The sequence below is a fragment of the Pungitius pungitius genome, chromosome 3 (assembly GCF_949316345.1).
Source record: "Pungitius pungitius chromosome 3, fPunPun2.1, whole genome shotgun sequence".
Lineage (NCBI taxonomy): Eukaryota > Metazoa > Chordata > Actinopteri > Perciformes > Gasterosteidae > Pungitius > Pungitius pungitius.
In genome coordinates, this window is record NC_084902.1 from 19,951,185 (window position 1) to 19,970,202 (window position 19,018).

The 19,018-nt window shown below is 45.7% G+C and overlaps 1 protein-coding gene across 10 annotated transcripts in view; it reads left to right on the forward strand.

The window, feature by feature from the left end:
• Window positions 1-19,018, forward strand: part of myo18ab (myosin XVIIIA b) — a 108,548-nt gene that overhangs the window by 28,865 nt on the left and 60,665 nt on the right. For 5 of the 10 annotated variants that reach the window (XM_062561303.1, XM_062561302.1, XM_062561304.1 and 2 more), the window contains exons 5-17: window positions 2-64; window positions 1,077-1,145; window positions 3,788-3,853; window positions 4,367-4,454; window positions 4,943-5,049; window positions 6,214-6,390; window positions 7,461-7,671; window positions 12,236-12,378; window positions 12,479-12,579; window positions 12,898-12,961; window positions 13,398-13,542; window positions 15,987-16,157; window positions 16,515-16,605. In XM_062561303.1, the coding sequence (XP_062417287.1) occupies window positions 2-64; window positions 1,077-1,145; window positions 3,788-3,853; window positions 4,367-4,454; window positions 4,943-5,049; window positions 6,214-6,390; window positions 7,461-7,671; window positions 12,236-12,378; window positions 12,479-12,579; window positions 12,898-12,961; window positions 13,398-13,542; window positions 15,987-16,157; window positions 16,515-16,605 (1,496 nt within the window). The remainder of the gene's footprint in view (window position 1; window positions 65-1,076; window positions 1,146-3,787; window positions 3,854-4,366; window positions 4,455-4,942; window positions 5,050-6,213; window positions 6,391-7,460; window positions 7,672-12,235; window positions 12,379-12,478; window positions 12,580-12,897; window positions 12,962-13,397; window positions 13,543-15,986; window positions 16,158-16,514; window positions 16,606-19,018) is intronic. The other 5 variants (XM_062561308.1, XM_062561311.1, XM_062561306.1 and 2 more) reach the window with 3 other exon arrangements.

A 19,018-nucleotide genomic window follows, 5' to 3' on the forward strand; every position in this document is an offset into this window, starting at 1 on the left:
GGAGGAACCGCTCAGTCCCACCGAGGAGGCTCAAAGGCACCTGATGAGGATCTTCAGTGCCCCTGTAAATCACCCCGCTCTGCATATTGTTCATGTCATGGTTTGGCTCTTGGTATCTTTGTCGGTCCATGCCAACCCTTGCTCAACTAAAAACCTCTGTGCTTAACATTTTGATTAAGGACACTATTTCCCCCAAGGTTAACGGTTTGGGCGGGGGTGGAGGGTGTTATGGATGGATTGACTGATGGGGGATGAGGTGGCTGCATAATGCTATGGGAAACACTGCTTATGTTCCCTTGAAACCAGTGTGCATTATGAACTTCACTTTGGATGTACTGTATGAGTTTGTTTTCTTCATGTTAGAGTCAGCCTCCCTAATTTCACCAATAATGATTTTTAGGTGTATATATTTAGACACACGGGAGAGGAAAAAGTCAGCAGGCTGACTTTAGCAGAACGATTGTGAGTCAATGTCATAACTCTTACTTCCATTGCTGCTGTTTTTTATTTTATCTGAGTTTTCCCATTGAAGATTTTGATTCTTTGCTTCTTCAGTGGACTTATTGGAAATTTTCCCAAACAAACAGCGAGGTCTCTTGTGGTTAGTCCTGTAATATTGGGTATCCACAGACAAGTTTTTACATTCTTTTGGTTAATTGTCTATTATTAATAGACTAAGTCAGCCGTGTTCTGCAGAAGCATTGTGTTTGTTTGATTGAAGTGGTGCTCTCTCGAATGATTTTTCGCAGAGTGTAGTCTTTACAATTCTGACAACATCCGAGTAGCCAATAAGTTACTATCTAAAGGAACGTCACCAGGTGACCTGCCACCTACTAATAACTGTATATGTTTTAACTGATCTTACTTACTTACTGCAAAGCCATTTTCACTTTTCCATTGTGAATTCATTTGTCCATGCTCTTCTCTTTCTTCTTTTATGCACTTTATTTTCTTCATCCAAAGATCCATTTTGACGTTGTCTTCTTTTCCATCCTCTTGTCCTCTGTCTTTTCTTCACACCCCTCACACTGCTCCTGCTGCTTGTCCCTGCCTCGTTATGCTTCTTTATGGATCAGCTGGAATTGTCTTCTGTTCAGTCTTCTGTCCAAGCCCCCTCCGCCCTGCAGTCCCAGGGCCTCCCCCAGGTAATGCAGGGCTGCTGGCTGGGGTTTTGTGCTCATGTGACATGTCAGTTTGAGGCCCCAAACCCTTTCTTTGTCTCCCCTTTTCCTGGTTTCCTATGTCTGCAGTATTCAATTCAATTCATTTTATTTTGTATAGCCCAAAATTGCAAATTACAAATTTGCCTCAGGGGGCTTTACAGTCTGTACACATGCAACATCCTCTGTCCCGAAACCCTCACTCCCCAAAAAACTCCCCAAAATATGAAAAAACCCTTCAATGGGGAAAAAAAGGGAAGAAACCTTAGGGAGAACGTCAGAGGAGGGATCCCTCTCCCGGGATGGACAGACTGCAATGGATGTCATGTGTACAGAATCAACAATGTAAAAGATGTACAATACATTCAATTTCTCTAACAGAAATGATATAAGTAATTGCAAGTAGCAGAACAGGTGTACGGCAGGACCACTGCAGGGACACCCACCATCAGATCGAACCACCATCCACAGAGGCTCCCAGAGAGGGAGAGCAGAAATATGTTGGTTTATGATGACAGTAATATGAATCATATTTAAAGTAATGATGATGGCAGCAGCAGGTGTCAGCAGAGCCATGCCAGGAGTCAGAACCGGGGTCCGCACAAAACTATGATCCACGGAGACCTGCTAGGCGAGAAAGCACAAAGAACTCCCGGGAAGAAGCTTAATTAGTGGTGTACATTATTAAAACATGGATGATTGTGGAAGTAGAGAGTGAGAGAGTGAGAGGGGCTCGGTGTGTCCTAAGAAGCCCCCCGGCAGTCTAAGCCTAGAGCAGCTTAACTAAGGGCTGGTCCAGGCTAACCTGAGCCAGCCCTAACTATAAGCAATATCAAAGAGGAACGTTTTAAGCTTTATCTTAAATGAACTGACCGAGTCTGGACTGAAAGTGGAAGCTGGTTACACAAAAGAGGAGCTTGATAACTGAAGGCTCTGGCCCCCGTCCTACTTTTTAAAACTCTAGGAACCACAAGTAGCCCAGCATCTACGGAGCGCAGATGCCTTGTAGGGCAATACGGTGTAACAAGCTCTTTAAGATAAGACGGTGCCTCACCCGCAAGTGCCTTGTAGGTGAGGAGAAGTACCTTAAATTCTATTCTTGATTTAACAGGAAGCCAGTGCAGAGAAATTAATACAGTTATATGATCCCATTTCTTAGTTCTTGTTAATACACGTGCTGCAGCATTCTGAATCAGCTGGAGAGGTTTAAGCGAAGAGCAGCCTGATAACAAAGAATTACAGTAATCCAGTCTAGAAGTAACAAATGCATGAACTATTTTTTCTGCATCACTTTGAGACAGGAAGTTCCTGATTTTCGATATTTTACTTAAATGAAAAAAGGCAGTCCTTGAAGTCTTCTTTATATGAGAGTTGAAGGACATATCCTGGTCGAAGAGAACTCCAAGATTTCTGACGGTGCTGTTGGATACCAGAGCAATTCCATCCATAGAGACTGTATCACGTGACAGCTGACTTCGAAGGCGCTCTGGGCCTATCATGATAACTTCCGTTATTGACAACATCTATTTTAAGATGTGACCAAACAGAAGGATTTAATCCAGTGACTGTCCACTTTTGTTACAATGGAGAATACCTTGATCAAAAACTTTTAGAGGAAGGGTTACGGAAGTGCTCCTAGTTGGTTATGTTATATTGTTCACCTTGCTGTGATTAAGAGCCTAGTTTTATATAAGAGAATGTTTAGTGTTATAGTCAAAATATTTTTAAAGACATCATGTCAAGCTTTAAAGCAGTGTTTCTCAACTGGTGGGTCCCGACCCACTAGTGGGTCCCGGACCCGTTTGTAGTGGGTCGCGGGCCTTTGCATGTGAAAATAAAAAAAATAAAAAAAATTCATCCTCTGATTTTATTTTGAAGGGACTTTCTGTAATGCAGCGGAGTTTCGCCTTTTTTTCCGGCTCGTCCGTCCAAGTTTTCCGTCATCGCGGCAATTATAACGCGGATCCTTGTAGCCTCTAGCCTTAGCAGCCTCCACAGTAGACCTAGTCTGGTCCTTCGACAGCCGCATACGCTGAAGCCAAAGGTCTCTGACATGGGACGGCCTGGCCTACGGGGAGACTTTCTGCTTGCATCATCAGCATTACCTCCGGTGCTCCTGTTGCCTAACAACCTGCTGAGCTTTACAATAAAAGCCTTAAAACCCGAAAAACATTTAAAGTACAGATAAAGAAGATAAACTTCTTCTCATTTTATTTAATTTAAGAAAGATACGCTTCCGGAGCATGATATATTTCAGGCTGAGATTTCCAGTTATTTTAAATTCAAATTAAATAAGTTAATATATAATACTTTACTAATTTCGAATTACTTTCAGCTAAAAGTAATATTGCAATCTTAAGGCAGAGGAGAAGTTGACTGAATGGGACAGGCAAGTCGCAGCAGAAGTGACGTATGCAGCCGACAAATGTGTCCTTAAGGATGCAGTCTAGGAACCTTGAGACACAGCTACAGTACACTAAACAGGATTTCTGTCTCCCAGCTCTTCTGGATAAATGTGATCCGATGCTACGTGACAATACTTCCATTTCTCTGTTTGGTTATGTGTGCTATGTGTTACTCACATATAACTGTGACCTTTGACTTCCTCATGCTGGCCAAATCTCCAGGGATCAGTGGAAGAGCACCCTGTGGCCCTCCTACAGGCATCTCATTCTGCAGCTCTGCAGTCCCAGGTCTGAGTGTAGTCCAGCACCAGCTCTACCCATGATCACCCTGCTTCGTAGAATGTCCTGTTGTGTTCTCACCCTTTGCTTGCCCAGTGCAGTGTGTCTTCACTTTTTCACTTAAGCAGTAATTTCTTTTACATCCAAAATGATCACTGTTTATGTTTCTATTATTTTAGTTGTGTTGTTGTTGTTGTTGCTCTGGTCCCGTTTATGTTCACTGAACCCAGGTAATCCCTGGTGTTTCTGTTACTCTGGTTGTTAAAGCCCCATTCACTTCCCAACCCCACTCCCCCACAGGCTTGTTTTGAGGTTTCTCTTACACACATTGTCACACGGCTGCCTGAAGCAGCAGCAGTGCTCAGTGGATTGAGGCCTCCGAGTTCACTGCCACCCACTGCATGGTCATTATCTTGGCAGCCTTAACCTTTCGGCATGTGCTGGCTATCAAACTGGAAATAATGGTCCAGTAATGCAACAATAATACTCTAATAATATAATTTACTCCTTTTCATCCACAAGGTGAAGACAGAAGAGCAGATCGCAGCGGAGCAAGTGTGGTATGGATCAGAGAAAGTCTGGCTTGTCCACAAAAATGGCTTCTCCCTGGGTGAGATGGGGTTACTCTGCTTCCTTAAACGTTCCCATGTAGAACAATTCTAAGCTGTTAAGGGGCATTGTGCTTTCGTATATTTCTATCTTGTAACAGTGCTGGGCCACTGTTTTCCTCTGCTTCTAGCTTTAATGCTAAGCTAGGCTAACCATGGTTTAACTCCAACTTTTACACTTATCACACAGACATGAGACTTTATCATCTTTAAAAAAGCAAATAGGCTTTTAACCCAAACGCTGAGCTGTTCTTTTAATGCTCAGAAGTGCCTCATGCTGAGTTGGTTGCTGCTCTTTTTGTTTCATTTAAATCACAGCACTACATTTATCAATGTACAATCTAAATATGATCTAATCTTTCAAAGTAGGGAATGTTTTTTCTGATGCTAGTCTGCAGGCTCTAAATTTGTAATCATAAACTGTATATTTGCCTGTTAACATAGTCTAGCAGCTAATTTATCACTGCCTGTCCTTTTTGTCTCCTCACAGCCACCATAGTGAAGACAGAGGCTGACACCCTGCCAGAGGGCAAGGTGAAGATCAAGCTGGAGCATGATGGAACATTATTGGAAGTGGACGAAGACGACGTAGAGAAGGTGAGTGAGAGTTTTAAAGTAGTGCACCAGATGATTCAGCGGCTGCTGTGATTAACTGTTCATCAAAACCTTTTCAGTTATCATTCTACATCAGAGGCTGATGAAGATAGAGATACACCCCCAAGGTTTTCCCCCAAATTTGACAGTGTTAGTGATGCAAGTTATTATATATGTAATAAATATGAGTTTGTGGGGAATGGTGGTGCATGGAGTAGTGAGATGCGCCTGAAGTGTCCCTGAGCAAACACCCAACCCTCAATTGCTCCCCAGGCAAAATGTACGCCATAGATTACAATTCAATGTAAGTCGCTTTGGATAAAAGTGTCAGCTAAATGTAATGTAATGCGTCCCATACATTATTTTGCTAATGGTTTTTTGTACATTCAAATTAGATTTTATGAATGATGTGCCCTGAATCCCATTTGTAGTCACTTTCTCAGTAGGCCGCACAGGAGCCTGGCAGCCAGCAGGAAAATATGTAATAGGTGGAGGTTTTGTGAGTAGTTAACATTTTGCTCACTTTGCCACAATTCTGTTCTTTAAAGAACTGTTGCAAAGGTACAGCTCTTAATATCAGGACTCTCATTTAATTGGCCTGTTTTAGAATCTACAGATCTACAAGATCTACTTTCAATAAAAGCTGTTAGCGTGCATTAACAGTTATACCTAATGACGTAAGCATACATATTCCTCCTTTACCTTAATTGTTATGATTCAAGTCACTTACCAGGGGCTATAGAACTGCAGCTTTCCTGCCTCTGGACTGAATCATGGGATTTGCTGTCTAAAAGAATATATATATATACAGTATATAAGGTTTAACATTTCAAATAGCCCAGCCCCATTAGAAGATGCAGCACTCTGCTTGTTGTTGCGGGCTCCAATAGGAGAGAGGCAGTCCTAATGGTGCATCTGCAGTTATGTGATGCATCAATACCTCTGAGGTCTCCCTCCCACCAGTGGTTCTCACTCCTCCTCCGATGCCCCTTACTTTGTGGCTGACTCTACAGTACCACTGGATAGGACATGTCTAAGCTACCGCTGGACCTCAGACAAGTTGTTTCCAAGCTCAAGCTAAACAGTAATGGTCCAAAGCTGTGTCTGGTAACCCTGGTTACTGTCCCCACTTGGATGCTATAATGGTGTCTGTCTCCCTGAGTGCAGGCCAATCCTCCATCGTCTAACCGCTCAGAGGACCTGGCTTCACTGCTTTATCTCAACGAATCCAGTGTGATGCACTGCCTGCGGCAGCGCTACGGAGGAAACCTCATCCACACCTACGCTGGAACCAACATGGTGGTCATCAACCCCCTAAGCACTCCCTCCATGTACTCTGAGAAGGTAAGTGTGAGACTGATGATGTGGCAGCATCAGTGTTAATTTTGGCAGCTATTTTTGAAGCTTCCACCTGTCACTTGCGCGTTCTTTGTTGCTTAGTAATGAACATACGGTGGCCGAGACGGTTTAACACAGTCTCCTCAAGATGTGACGTGTGGACTGGTTAAAGTGCACATGTCTCGAAACGCTGGTTACCGTCGCCAGAAAATGGAGCAGCCAGGCCCGCACGAACATCTCTGCTGGCCGACCAGCCCCAAGCTGTTAAACGGGTTTTCAGCTCCACACAGAAAGTTCTGCGGCTTTAGTCTGCTAACAGTTAGCTAAACGGAGACAGCTGAGCCAAGGAAGCACACACTCAAACTCACCGAAGCTTGAATAGTCGTTGCGGTCCGTATCGGTAGACAAGAAGCACCGCTGCCCCCAGAGTGACCGAGCGCTCTGGGTCCGTGGATGACGTCATCATGACAATTAATACCTGCCGTACGTTGCCCATGTCTGGTAAGTGCATGCAAATTTTAAAAAAGTATTGTGACTTCATCACCACCAACATTTTCGACTCGTCTCGTTAACGAAAGTTAGGAATCAGGAATCAGGAAACGTTTATTGCCATAGTATGTTGTACATACATGGAAATTGTCTTGGCAGAAGGTGCATGAAGAGAGTACAATAGCATAGATTTAGTCATAGTTTTTATTTTTTAAGATCCATTTTTGTCTTGTTGTATTCTCATCTTTATGGGAAAAAGGCTGTTAACAAATATTTTCCGTCATACTTTTCGTCAACGAAATCAACACTGGGCAGCATACTAGTTTATTTCCAAAATTACAGAAAAAAACTTGCTTTCACAATCACGTTGAGTGATGTGGCTCTTTGTGTGCTTCAACACTACACGTCATAATTCACACCCATTCGTACTCTGACGGCAGGACACCATACACAATGCCAGCTGCCCATCAGAACCCTAACTGCCATCCATATATATAAGGCCACTGGCCCATCAGAACCCTAACTACCATCCATACATAATTCCACCTGCATGTTACTCCTCTCTGCTGTGTTGTTTTTCCCATCAGGTGATGCACATGTTCAAAGGCTGTCGGCGAGACGACTCTGCTCCTCACATCTACTCTGTGGCCCAGTCGGCCTACCGCAACCTGCTCACCACCCGGCAGGATCAGTCCATTGTGCTGCTCGGCAAGTCCGGCAGCGGCAAGACCACCAACTGCCAGCACCTGGTCCAGTACTTGGTCTCTATCGCCGGTAGCACAGGCAAGATCTTCTCTGGTGAGCCTGCAGACAGAAAGAGGGTCGCCGATTCATCACATGACTATATAAAATAGATGATGGAGTAGTGGTTGTAATTGTGTTGTGATTAAGTATTGTATCACTGTGTCTGTAAATGTAAAATAGTCCCGCTTTTAATAACTGTAAAAAGCAGCATTTTCTTTACAGGAAACTGTTTATATAAAAGGTAAAAGTGTACGTGAAGTAACCAGTCACTGATAATCTGTCACAGCACAGGAAAATGTCTCTCGGTTACGTATGTAACCTTCGTTCCCTGAAGGGAACGAGACGTTGCGTAAAGACGCTGTGGGAACACCCCTGCGTGACCGCCCCTGCGTGACCGCGTCATGAAGCACGTGTAAAATCTAACCAATGGCGAGCTGGTACGTCATAGGCGGGGACGCCGGACCAGGGCGCTACAAAGGGACCTGAAGGGCAGGACCATTCATCTCTGAAAGACCGAATCAAGTGCCACGGGCAGGCCGGGAGTATGGCAGAACGTCTACGCAGCGCCTCGTTCCCTTCAGGGAACGAAGGTTACATACGTAACCGAGAGACATTCCCTCTCAGGGACCTTGAGCTGCGTAAAGACACTGTGGGAACCCTATACCCACTCACCATATGAGCAAGTGACCGTGGTGTGAAGTTTTAAAAACGCACACTCAGACGAGCACCTGTGCTCGAGGTGTAGCGTTAAGGCCAAGGTGGTAAAACCTCACGAACGTGTGGAGAGAGGACCAGCCTGCTGCCATGCAAACGTTGTGTAGCGATAATCTTCCTGACAACAGGGCTTTAGAAGCCGCCATACCCCTAGTAGAATGGGCCCGGACAGCCAAGGTGTGGGCTGGCCGGCCGATTTATATGCAAGTGTGATGGCCTCAACCACCCACTTGCTCATCCTCTGCTTAATTACCGGGCCGCCAGTGTTTGGGAGGCCTGAAACACCCGAACAGCTTGTTCGGAGAGCCTACACAGGGAGGTCCTGCTGACGTACAGGTCTAGGGCTCTGAATGGGCAGAGGAGGTTAAGCTTCGCCTTCGTTAGGGTTAGGGGTTAGGGTTAGGGGAATGTAGCCGGGGGAAGGGAGAAGAACGCCTTCACCATACCGGGTGCAAATTCTTGCATATCTCCAACTCTCTTGAGGGAAGAAATAGCGAGCAGGAAGAGGGTCTTAAGAGCCACATACTTCACTGCAACCTCCGCCATGGGCTCGAAGGGAGCACCGGAGAGACCCTCTAGTATGATGGCCAAGTCCCACGGGACATTAGTGCTGGCTGCTGGCCTTAGCCTCAGGGTGCCACGAAGGAAGCGGGATGCCAGCGGGTGTCTCCCCAGAGAACGCCCGTCTAGTGGGGCATGGGCTGCCGACAGGGCCGTCACATATACTTTGATGGTGGACGGGAATAAACCTGTGGCAAATCCTCCTCTCAGTGGCACCGGCCCCTCGGGGGCCGTTCTCTGGACGTCTTGGGTCTACAGACACAGTGCCCTGCAACAGCGTACTGGCAGGGAAACGCTAGTGTAGTAGCGCCGGAACCCTCCTCGGAGGGGGCAAACGGCCCTCGGGCTCGCGCTCGCTGGACCCGGTCGTGCTCCGAAGCGGCGGCGGGGACAACGGACCGACTCCCGGAGAGTACCGGGGAGAAGGGAGCACTGAAAAATGCGGTGACACCCTAGCTCCTCCGGTGGGGATACTCTCCTTAAGGCGTCAGGGTCTGCTGGACGAAGCCTTCTTCGCGGCGGCCGTCCTCAGACCAGCGACAGGGTCCCCGCGAGAGGGCCTCGCCTGAGCGTGTCACGCTACAGCCCAGCCTCGATGAGGGGGTGCACGCAGCGCTCTCCTGCTGCGCCAGGTGATGCGAGCCGACGGGCTCTTACGACGTAGCACCATCGTATGCAGGCAGGAAGCCGGGGGCCGGGTCGGGCGGAGACTGGCGTCTGGGGGCCGGGTCGGGCGGGGACAGGCGTCTGGGGGCCGGGTCGGGCGGGGACAGGCGTCTTGGGCCCACTCGGGCTGGGACGGGCGTCGTGGGCGGCATTGCTGCGGCCCAACGCGGAGGTCCAGGACGTGGGGGTCGTAAGTGGCGTGGAGGAGGGCGGCCAGCTCCAGCACCTGCTTCCCGCGTGCGCTTAGGACTGGAGGCTGGACGCTGGCCTCCAACTGCGAAGCCCACGCGGGGTCTGGAGAGCGGCGAGGGTGTTGAGCGGGACGCCGGCCGGTGCCTATTGGCGAGCCGGGGTTGGCGTTACGCCGGGCTGCCTGCTGCACGCTGAGTGGGCCCCCGAGAGCCAGGCGAGTTCCCCAAAAAGGGTTGTCCAAATCCAACCCCGCTGAGTCCTTCCTTGGTCGCGTCATTCTGTCAGGATGGGTGCTGGTGCAGGCTGAAGCAGGACTCAAATGCAGGGTCTTCTAACCAAGTGCTCTTTATTCTTTACCAAAACAGGACGACGTGCACCAACGACGAGTAACATAGACAATGACGCGACAGGGGAAAACAGGCACACAGGGCTTAAATATACTAGGGAGGTGCAGGTGATTGGACACAGGTGGAAACAATCAGGCAATCACAGGGCAAGGCAGGAAGTGAAGTTACCCAGGGACACAAGAGACGTGAAAACTACAACAAAAGACAGGAAGCAGAACCAAACCGTGACACGCGGGGAGCACGCCTCATCGTGCCGCTCCTCAGTGAAGAGAGCTCTACGGGAAAGACGAGATTGCCACCTCAAGGGCTAGCTGAGCGTGCTCCACGCCCAGGCAGACAACACACAGGCGTCTGAGTCACTGCCCGTAATAAAACGGGTGCAAGGGGGGACACACTGGACAATACCGCTCAGCCATTACTAGGTGGAAAAACTTCACTACCGCACTAGATGAAGGCACAGAGATGAATGGTCCTGCCCTTCGGGTCCCTTTATAGCGCCCTGATCCGGCGTCCCCGCCTATGACGTACCAGCTCGCCATTGGTTAGATTTTACACGTGCTTCATGACGCGGTCACGCAGAGTCGTTCCCACAGCGTCTTTATGCAGCTCGAGTTCCCTGAGAGGGAACAGTGTGTCCTCGACTAAACTGTAATCGATATACACTCACCTAAAGGATTATTAGGAACACCTGTTCAATTTCTCATTAATGCAATTATCTAATCAACCAATCACATGGCAGTTGCTGCAATGAATTTAGGGGTGTGGTCCTGGTCAAGACAATCTCCTGAACTCCAAACTGAATGTCAGAATGGGAAAAAAAGATTTAAGCAATTTTGAGCGTGGCATGGTTGTTGGTGGCAGACCGGCCGGTCTGAGTATTTCACAATCTGCTCAGTTACTGGGATTTTCACGGACAAGCATTTCTAGCGTTTACAAAGAATGGTGTGAAAAAGGAAGAACATCCAGTATGCGGCAGGGCGAAAATGCCTCGTTGCTGCTAGAGGTCAGAGGAGAATGGGCCGACTGATTCAAGCTGATAGAAGAGTAACTTTGACTGAAATAACCACTCGTTACAACCAAGGTATGCAGCAAAGCATTTGTGAAGCCACAACACGCGAAACCCTGAGGCGGATGGGCTACAACAGCAGAAGACCCCACCGGGTACCACTCATCTCCACTACAAATAGGAAAAAGAGGCTTAAATTTGCAAGAGCTCACCAAAATTGGACAGTTGAAGACTGGAAAAATGTTGCCTCGTCTGATGAGTATTTCTGTTGAGACATTCAGATGGTAGAGTCAGAATTTGGCGTAAACAGAATGAGAACATGGATCCATCATGCCTGCTACCACTGTGCAGGCAGCTGGTGGTGGTGTAATGGTGTGGGGGATGTTTTCTTGGCACACTTTAGGCCCCTTAGTGCCAATGGGGCATTGTTTAAATGCCACGGCCTACCTGAGCATTGTTTCTGACCATGTCCATCCCTTTATGGCCACCATGTACCCTCCTATCCTCTGATGGCTACTCCCAGTAGGATAATGCACCATGTCATAAAGCTCGAATCATTTCAAATTGGTTTCTTGAACATGACAATGAGTTCACTGTACTAAAATGGCAGTCACCAGATCTCAACCCAATAGAGCATCTTTGGGATGTGGTGGAACGGGCTTTGTGCCCTGGATTTGCATCCTACAGATCTCCATCAACTGCAAGATTTTATCCTATCAATATGGGCCAACATTTCTAAAGAATGCTTTCAGCACCTTGTTGAATCAATGCGACGTAGAATTAAGGCAGTTCAGAAGGAAAAAGGGTGTCAAACACAGTATTAGTACGGTGTTCCTAATAATCCTTTAGGTGAGTGTACATGTCTCTTGTTGAGATATTATGGTTTCTGAGGTTAAGACAAACGTCCTTTTACCAAATATAGTGTGTATCTATTGTTTAACCACCAAAAGAATGTACTTATAGAAGAATGCTCAAGCCGTATTGGACTTGATAAAATAATTCTAGATGTCTAGATGGAGACAAGTACTTAATGAAAGACCAAAGGCAGAACAGAATCTGATCATCTCACTAAAGACTACACTGCTCCCCAGATCAAATAATGACATCCCTATTTACGTTGTTTTTGAACTAGCTGAGAAGTGGCAGGCGGTCTACACTACCCTGGAGGCCTTTGGCAACAGCTCCACCTCCATGAACACCAACGCCAGCCGTTTCTCCCATGTAGTGTCCCTGGACTTTGACCAGGCCGGCCAGGTGGCCTCCGCCTCCATCCAGGTAACACCCACACACACACAAACACACACACACACACACACACAGGATGTGCTGTGCTCACAGCAGAACCATCTGACTCTTGCTGTCTCCTCCCGCTCAGACGATGCTGCTGGAAAAACTGAGAGTGAGTCGCCGGCCGGAGGCGGAGTCCACCTTCAACGTGTTTTACTACATGATGGCCGGAGCCGACAGCAGCCTGAGGTGACTCCTCTCGCCTTGCACACCAACAGCATGAACCGCATAACCTTTTTCTGTCATTGTTATAAAGGTTACATATTTTTAGGCCTTCACACTACCAACAAGTTTTCCTTCGGTCCCCCCTCATGAACACAATATTTAAGAGATCTCTTAAGGGGAAATGTCCTCTTAGTTTCAAGTCACACTCCTCACTACTCACTCCTCTCTCCCCTCTACTCTCCTTTCTCCCTTCTCGCTTCTGCTCTCCTCACTCCTCTCTCCCCTCTCCCTTCTGCTTACTCCCACCCCCCCTTTCTTTCCTGTGTCCTCTCCCTCCTCTAGGACGGAGCTGCACTTCAACCACTTTGCTGAAAACAGTGCTTTTGGGATCCTCCCACAGTCTAAGGTAATCACACCAGATGGTTAATATTGTATTTTTCTGAGCTAAATATTGAATGCCATCAGACACACATGTGAAAATATATTGGTTGGAATTTGTAATGTTTACACAAACCAGGGAAAAATGCACATTTTTGGTGATATTACATTTTATTACATTTGCAACCAAGAATGTAGTGAACATTAAAGCTAGAACAAAACATTTTGTTTACCTTTGTGTTCAATTTCTTTCAGATAATTAGCTGACAATAGGTCAAATACCAACTTAAGATTATTATTATTTATTCTGGGTCAGCAAAAAATAGAAGGAAACGGATAATTACTTAAAGGCAGTATGTGAAAATACAAATGACAAAGGGATCTGCAGAAAGCTTATTCATGAATGGAATGCATGTATGCAAGTAGCAGTTTCCACTTCCTGTCATTGATTTGCTCTTGTCCAGCCTGAAGACAAGCAGCGAGCCTTGCAGCAGTTCACAAAGCTGCAGGCAGCCATGAAGGTGCTGGGCATCTCTGGGGAGGAGCAAAAGGCCCTGTGGCTCATCCTGGGGGCCGTTTACCACTTGGGGGCCGCAGGAGCCACTAAAGGTAAGAACTCTCATCAGCGACCTGCTTGACTCAGCTACAGCCTGTATCAAAAACAGGTTGTGTCATGACGAGGTGTAGTCAGACTACACCACTTTCTAATTCTCAGAAGAGAGTATGTTGGCAACTGTGACTGGACGTGACTTTCTAACAGCTGCCACTAGGTGTCAGGCCTGGCTCGCTGTAGGCAGCAAGCTAACAAGCAAGACGACAGTATTCTCCATTAGATGAGGTGTCCGTTTTTAGGATGAAAGATGTTGGTGGACATGCTCTCGCTCTAGTAACCATGCAGGTAATTTAGGTCCAAGTTACAATATTTCTGTGTGACATATTTGTCCGGCCAATGTTGCGGTCTGATTGCAGGGATTCACGCACATTCAGCGACCAGAGCCTGAGCAATGTTTGAGTCAGTGATACTATCCAAGAGGTGTAAAGTGGGCTTGAGCACAGCTTTTCTGCTGGTCGGTCAAGTTGTCCCACAGCAAGCTAGGATCATGAGGGATCATGGCCCAAGAGCAAACCAAGAAATACTGGGTAATGTACTTCTACACAGCCATAGAAGACTAGAGGAAAGTGAGATAATGTTCCTTTGTAATTTGGGGGATTTTGCATGTAATGCGGCCAGTAAAGATTCTATAAGTCTGACCTGTTGGTGTGCTCACTGTCAAGCCTCATCCATTCTACACAACTTTTTGTGAGATTGTACAGAAATAAATCCATATATCTCTACAGATTCGCATTAGTCGTGTAATTCACGCTTTCCCTGGATGTGTGACTGTCCCAGCTATCATCTTATTATTAGCTGTTGTATGGTTAACCTGTATATGTGCAGCACATTAGATATGGAGTGATATCAAGACAACGCCAGTTACTTGACGTTAAGGTCAAATGTTGGATTATATAGCATGTTGCTTGTTGGAGACATGTCTTTCGTACCCACCCAGATCTGGATGCTCCTCCTCATAAACCCACATAGTTTGTAGATGATGCTGTGGACTCTATCCACACTGAATACAAGGGCTGAGGCAGACAGTGCTTCTGGTATTTACCTCTGGTATTCTTGTTATATGTTCTACAATGGCGTGTGTGTGTCATGAAACACACAGACACACACACACAATGACTTTGTGCATGGAATAATCAATGCAAGGGAATACTCACCTGTCTAACTATTCATAATGCTCTACACTGGTGTTGCTGTGGTTTAATGCTCATATGCATGTTGTGGCTGTGAATTGATGACTATCAACAGTGTTCTCTCTAACCTCCTCTCTTTGCTTGCATGTTTGCATGCTGTGCCCTATCAAACGCAGATGGAGATGAAGGTAATAGAAAAAACAACATTCAAGTTGTTGACTGTTTTTCTCTTCAAATAAACTTTGTTTAGAGAGTTTCTTGTTTGTACTACATGTCTAGAGCCTTCATCATTCCTCCCAGGCCTTTATACATTAGCATTTGTATTTTTTCCACTTCTCCCTCCCTCTCCTTGTTGTTGTGTTTGCCTTGTGACGACCTGCCCTGTTTCACCCTTTTCTCTTCTGTGAGATGACTATCACGCGGATCAGAATTCAGTTGCTCTCTGTCTGACGCTGTCACGATACAACAATTGTTTGCTCAAATGCTTTTAATACAATGAAATGGCCTTTAATAACTGCCATCATTTGTTTGGTAGCTGTTGTCCCCCTTTGTGATTCAGTATTCAGTATTTCTACAAGTTGGAGCAACTGCAAGAAACATTGTGATGATACGGCCGACCTATTCAATTCTGTTATTATGCTATCGTCCATTAGCTATTATTTTTTTTAATTCTGTTAATATTTCATTTTCTTTGTGGTGGTCGCCTCACCAGCAAAAAGGTCCTGGGTCTGTGTGCAGTCTGCATGTTCTCCCCGTGTCTGCATGGGTTCTCTCCAGGCTCAGGGGATTAGGTTGATTGGAAACTCTAAATTAGCCGTAGGTGTGTGGATATGAGTGTGAATCGTTGTTCCTGCAATTGACTGGCGACCAACCCAGGGTGTACCCCATCTCTCTCTTGATGTTGGCTGGGATTTACTCAAGCTCCCCTGTGACCCTGTATGAAGGATAAGCGGTTTTGAAGACGACTGAACTTCTCACATAAATGTGAGGAAAGAAAGCCACTGTCTGTTGTGACGGCCAACATTTCTTATCAATTCACATTGAAGGCATTCCGGGTCATATTTCCTTACTAGGACAAACATTTGTCTCTGAAGGCTTTCACTGAGTTGCTCTGCCTTTTTTTCTAACACCTAACCCATCATCACCTTTAAACAAACCCATCCAGTTTGTGTCTCTGGAACATTAGCGATCCTTCGTATCGTCTTCAGCTTCCGACCTCTTCCTCTTCCTGCAGTTGTTACCAACTTTCCTCCTCAGGTCCTTACTGCGTGTCTCCCTGTATTTCAAACCCATTTGTACTTCCTTCTCAGCGGGCCGTAGGCAGTTTGCCCGCCACGAATGGGCCCAGAAGGCGGCCTACCTGCTGGGCTGCACCCTGGAAGAGCTGTCCTCTTCTATTTTTAAGCACAAGGCCAATGGACTGCAGTCCTCCACATCCTTCAGAGGGGGTCCCGACGTGGCCGGCCCAGGGGACGGCTCAGGTAAAAACCCCAACATCGTCCCCATTGTAAGACAGTGTCTGCTTTCCATGACCTCACTAGTGATATGATGAACAGTTTCGACGAATGGACATCATTTTGGATCATATGTACTGTACACTGATAAATACAGATTATTTTGTGTGTAAATATGTCGTTATGAATCTTGAGTTAAACAACAAACTAAAAATATAACCAAACGTTTGATTTGAGTTCTATGCACTCAACAAAATGAGGTCGGTAACTCCAGATACTAATTGAGGTTTGGTAGTCATTAATGGGTGGTTGTTGACCCTGAGCAGAGGATGTCCCCTCTGAATGTGTTCTTGTAAACTGAGATTCTGATCTGTTGTCTTTCAGGTTCTAAGGTTACAGCTCTGGAGTGTTTAGAAGCCATGGCGTCAGGACTCTACTCTGAGATTTTCACTCTCGTCATCTCCCTAATAAACAGGCAAGAATATTTTAAATAGGTTGCCTTCTTATTTTGGTCCTTATGAGAAAGCGTTCATAATGTTCGTTGAAAACCGCCTCTTTCTGTACTATACTACACCTGTAAACACACTGATGGATGTTTGGGTTGCAATGCAGCAGAGTTCTGCAGCTTGATTGTTTCAAGGACGAATGCTTTTGTGTTAGAAAGCTTTGTTCCCAGTGTAGCCGAGTAGCTCTGCCGTTTCCTCACCAGCCCTTGTGATAGGCTTGGGATATCTGCTGCAAACACCCATCTTGACAGTGACACATTTTACACTTCACTTTCAAAGCTCAAACCTCTATTGAAAGCTTTAAATGCTATTACAATTGCTTTCAGATTAACCGTCTTGTGTTGGGCACGACGTAGGGGCAATGTGTTTGTTAATCGCCAGTGTGAAATTAAATCATTGATATTAATAGAATTATTAATCAGCACTAAGATAATTCACAAAATAAATAAAAACATTGAACCACCCTAAAAAGGGAATAATATCCAAACTATAAACCAAGTTTCATAGTTGATATCCACTCATTAAGAGCAATGAATTGAAGGTTTGACTTTGTACACTGACTCTATTTCTTACCAGCACTACAGTACACATATAAGCTATAACAGGCTTTATTAACTTCCAATAATACTAATCAGATCAATGCCATTTGAAATCAACAAAAGCTACTATCTTAACAACATATAAAAACATTCATTCATGCGTGTAGAGGGGGATGTGTGTGTGTGTGTGTCTGTGAGGTAAGAAGGGGAGTGCTCAGGAAGGGAGATAGTTGGGCGCTAAGCTACCGACCACATGCCAAACGTGTTGGTAACAGGCTGTATTTGTACATCATGTGTGTTCCTCACATGGTTAAACCTCTGTCTGTAGGTAACTCTATATGTGTGTGTCCAGACTTACTGTGCGTTGATCGGTTTTTCTGTGTTTCCTCGAGTCTCGTTTAACTCTGTCCTTTGTTGCGGGGATCGACTGGGATGATGATGACTGTTGGCTTTCTCAGTGACACAAAAGCTGTTCGTGCTCTTGTAACACACAAGTTGTATCCAAGGGGGTAGAAGAAGTTTTTCTTCTTGGTTAGCTGCTTGGGCCGGAAGTGAGGCCTGGGGCAGCCGGACTTCTCTGGAGCAGCTAGAAAATGGTTTAGTTTGGAGACGCCTAAATCCTTAATCATGTCATCGACTCAAGCCGGTTTGAAAAAAATGTTGACAAATATTTTTTATTGTTATCTCCACATTACACAAACAACAAAGAGACAACAGCAAAAAATGAGGCACATCTAAAAGTATGTTTACTACATTTAACACAAACATCTAGTGTATTGGGGGCACATGCGGTGTAGTAACTCTGGAGTAATGTATGTTCTCATCACTCATTTATACTGGAGAAGTTTAGATCTTTAGTTTAGATAGATAGAGCCCAATAGTATCCCTGAAGGTGGGGGAGTTTTTACCCCCCTCTGTCATACGGTAAGTATAGTAAGGTCATGAGCACCTATTGTTTCATATGTATTTGGAAAGTTGATTTGAAGAGGCTGTCTTCAACTTCTCATCAACACAAGTCGATTCATAAAAATATATCTGAGGAGTTACTGCAGTCTTAACCTTGCACTGACCGTCTTCAGTTTGGAAATCTTGATTCAGGAGAGGCTGTCTTTAACCTCACACCGACCTGAGGTCAGCCCGGAAAGGGATTTGAAGAGGCTCGGTTGTCTCATCCTTACACTGACCAGTCAGTTCGGAAAGGTTGGAGAGAGATACTGTCTTTGACCTTGCATCGACTCTTGTCAATCCGGAAAGAAGTTTGAGAGAGGGAACTCACAGTCCACACCAGGGGGACCCTTGTGGTGTATGTGGCTTGGCCAAACAATTTCAGGGCTGTTTCACCCAGAGAGAGAAATCACACCTAGGTGTGAAGGCACATTCCTTTCGGGTGTTTTATGTCCTACAGCAGAAAACTGCGTTTAAAAGTCAGCCCTGGTTTTACACTATGATGGAGCCCAACACTTTTTATTTTCTTTCTCCCTTTTCTTCTAATCCAAACTAACAATAATTGGCCGCACATCTCTCATTTCACAAAAGGATTGGAAAAAAGGAAATGTTGAATTCATAATGCATGAATGAAGTTCAATAGAAAATCTCAGCCTGAGGTAGAATCCTAAAGAACGAGTAGGAGCATAGTCTTTGTTGAAGCTTTAATAAGGCACACAGTGTACAGCTTTGCACTATTCTCTGAATATTCCTCTTGGCAGTAAACCATTAGTCAGCCAGTGCTACACTACAATCTTTTTTTCTTTGTTGGCCCTTCCTTTCATTTCATATAGATCTTTCATGTGCCTTTGTCTCCGAATCCTCTCCTGGAGTTCTTTTGTTAACCCTGTCCACAGGG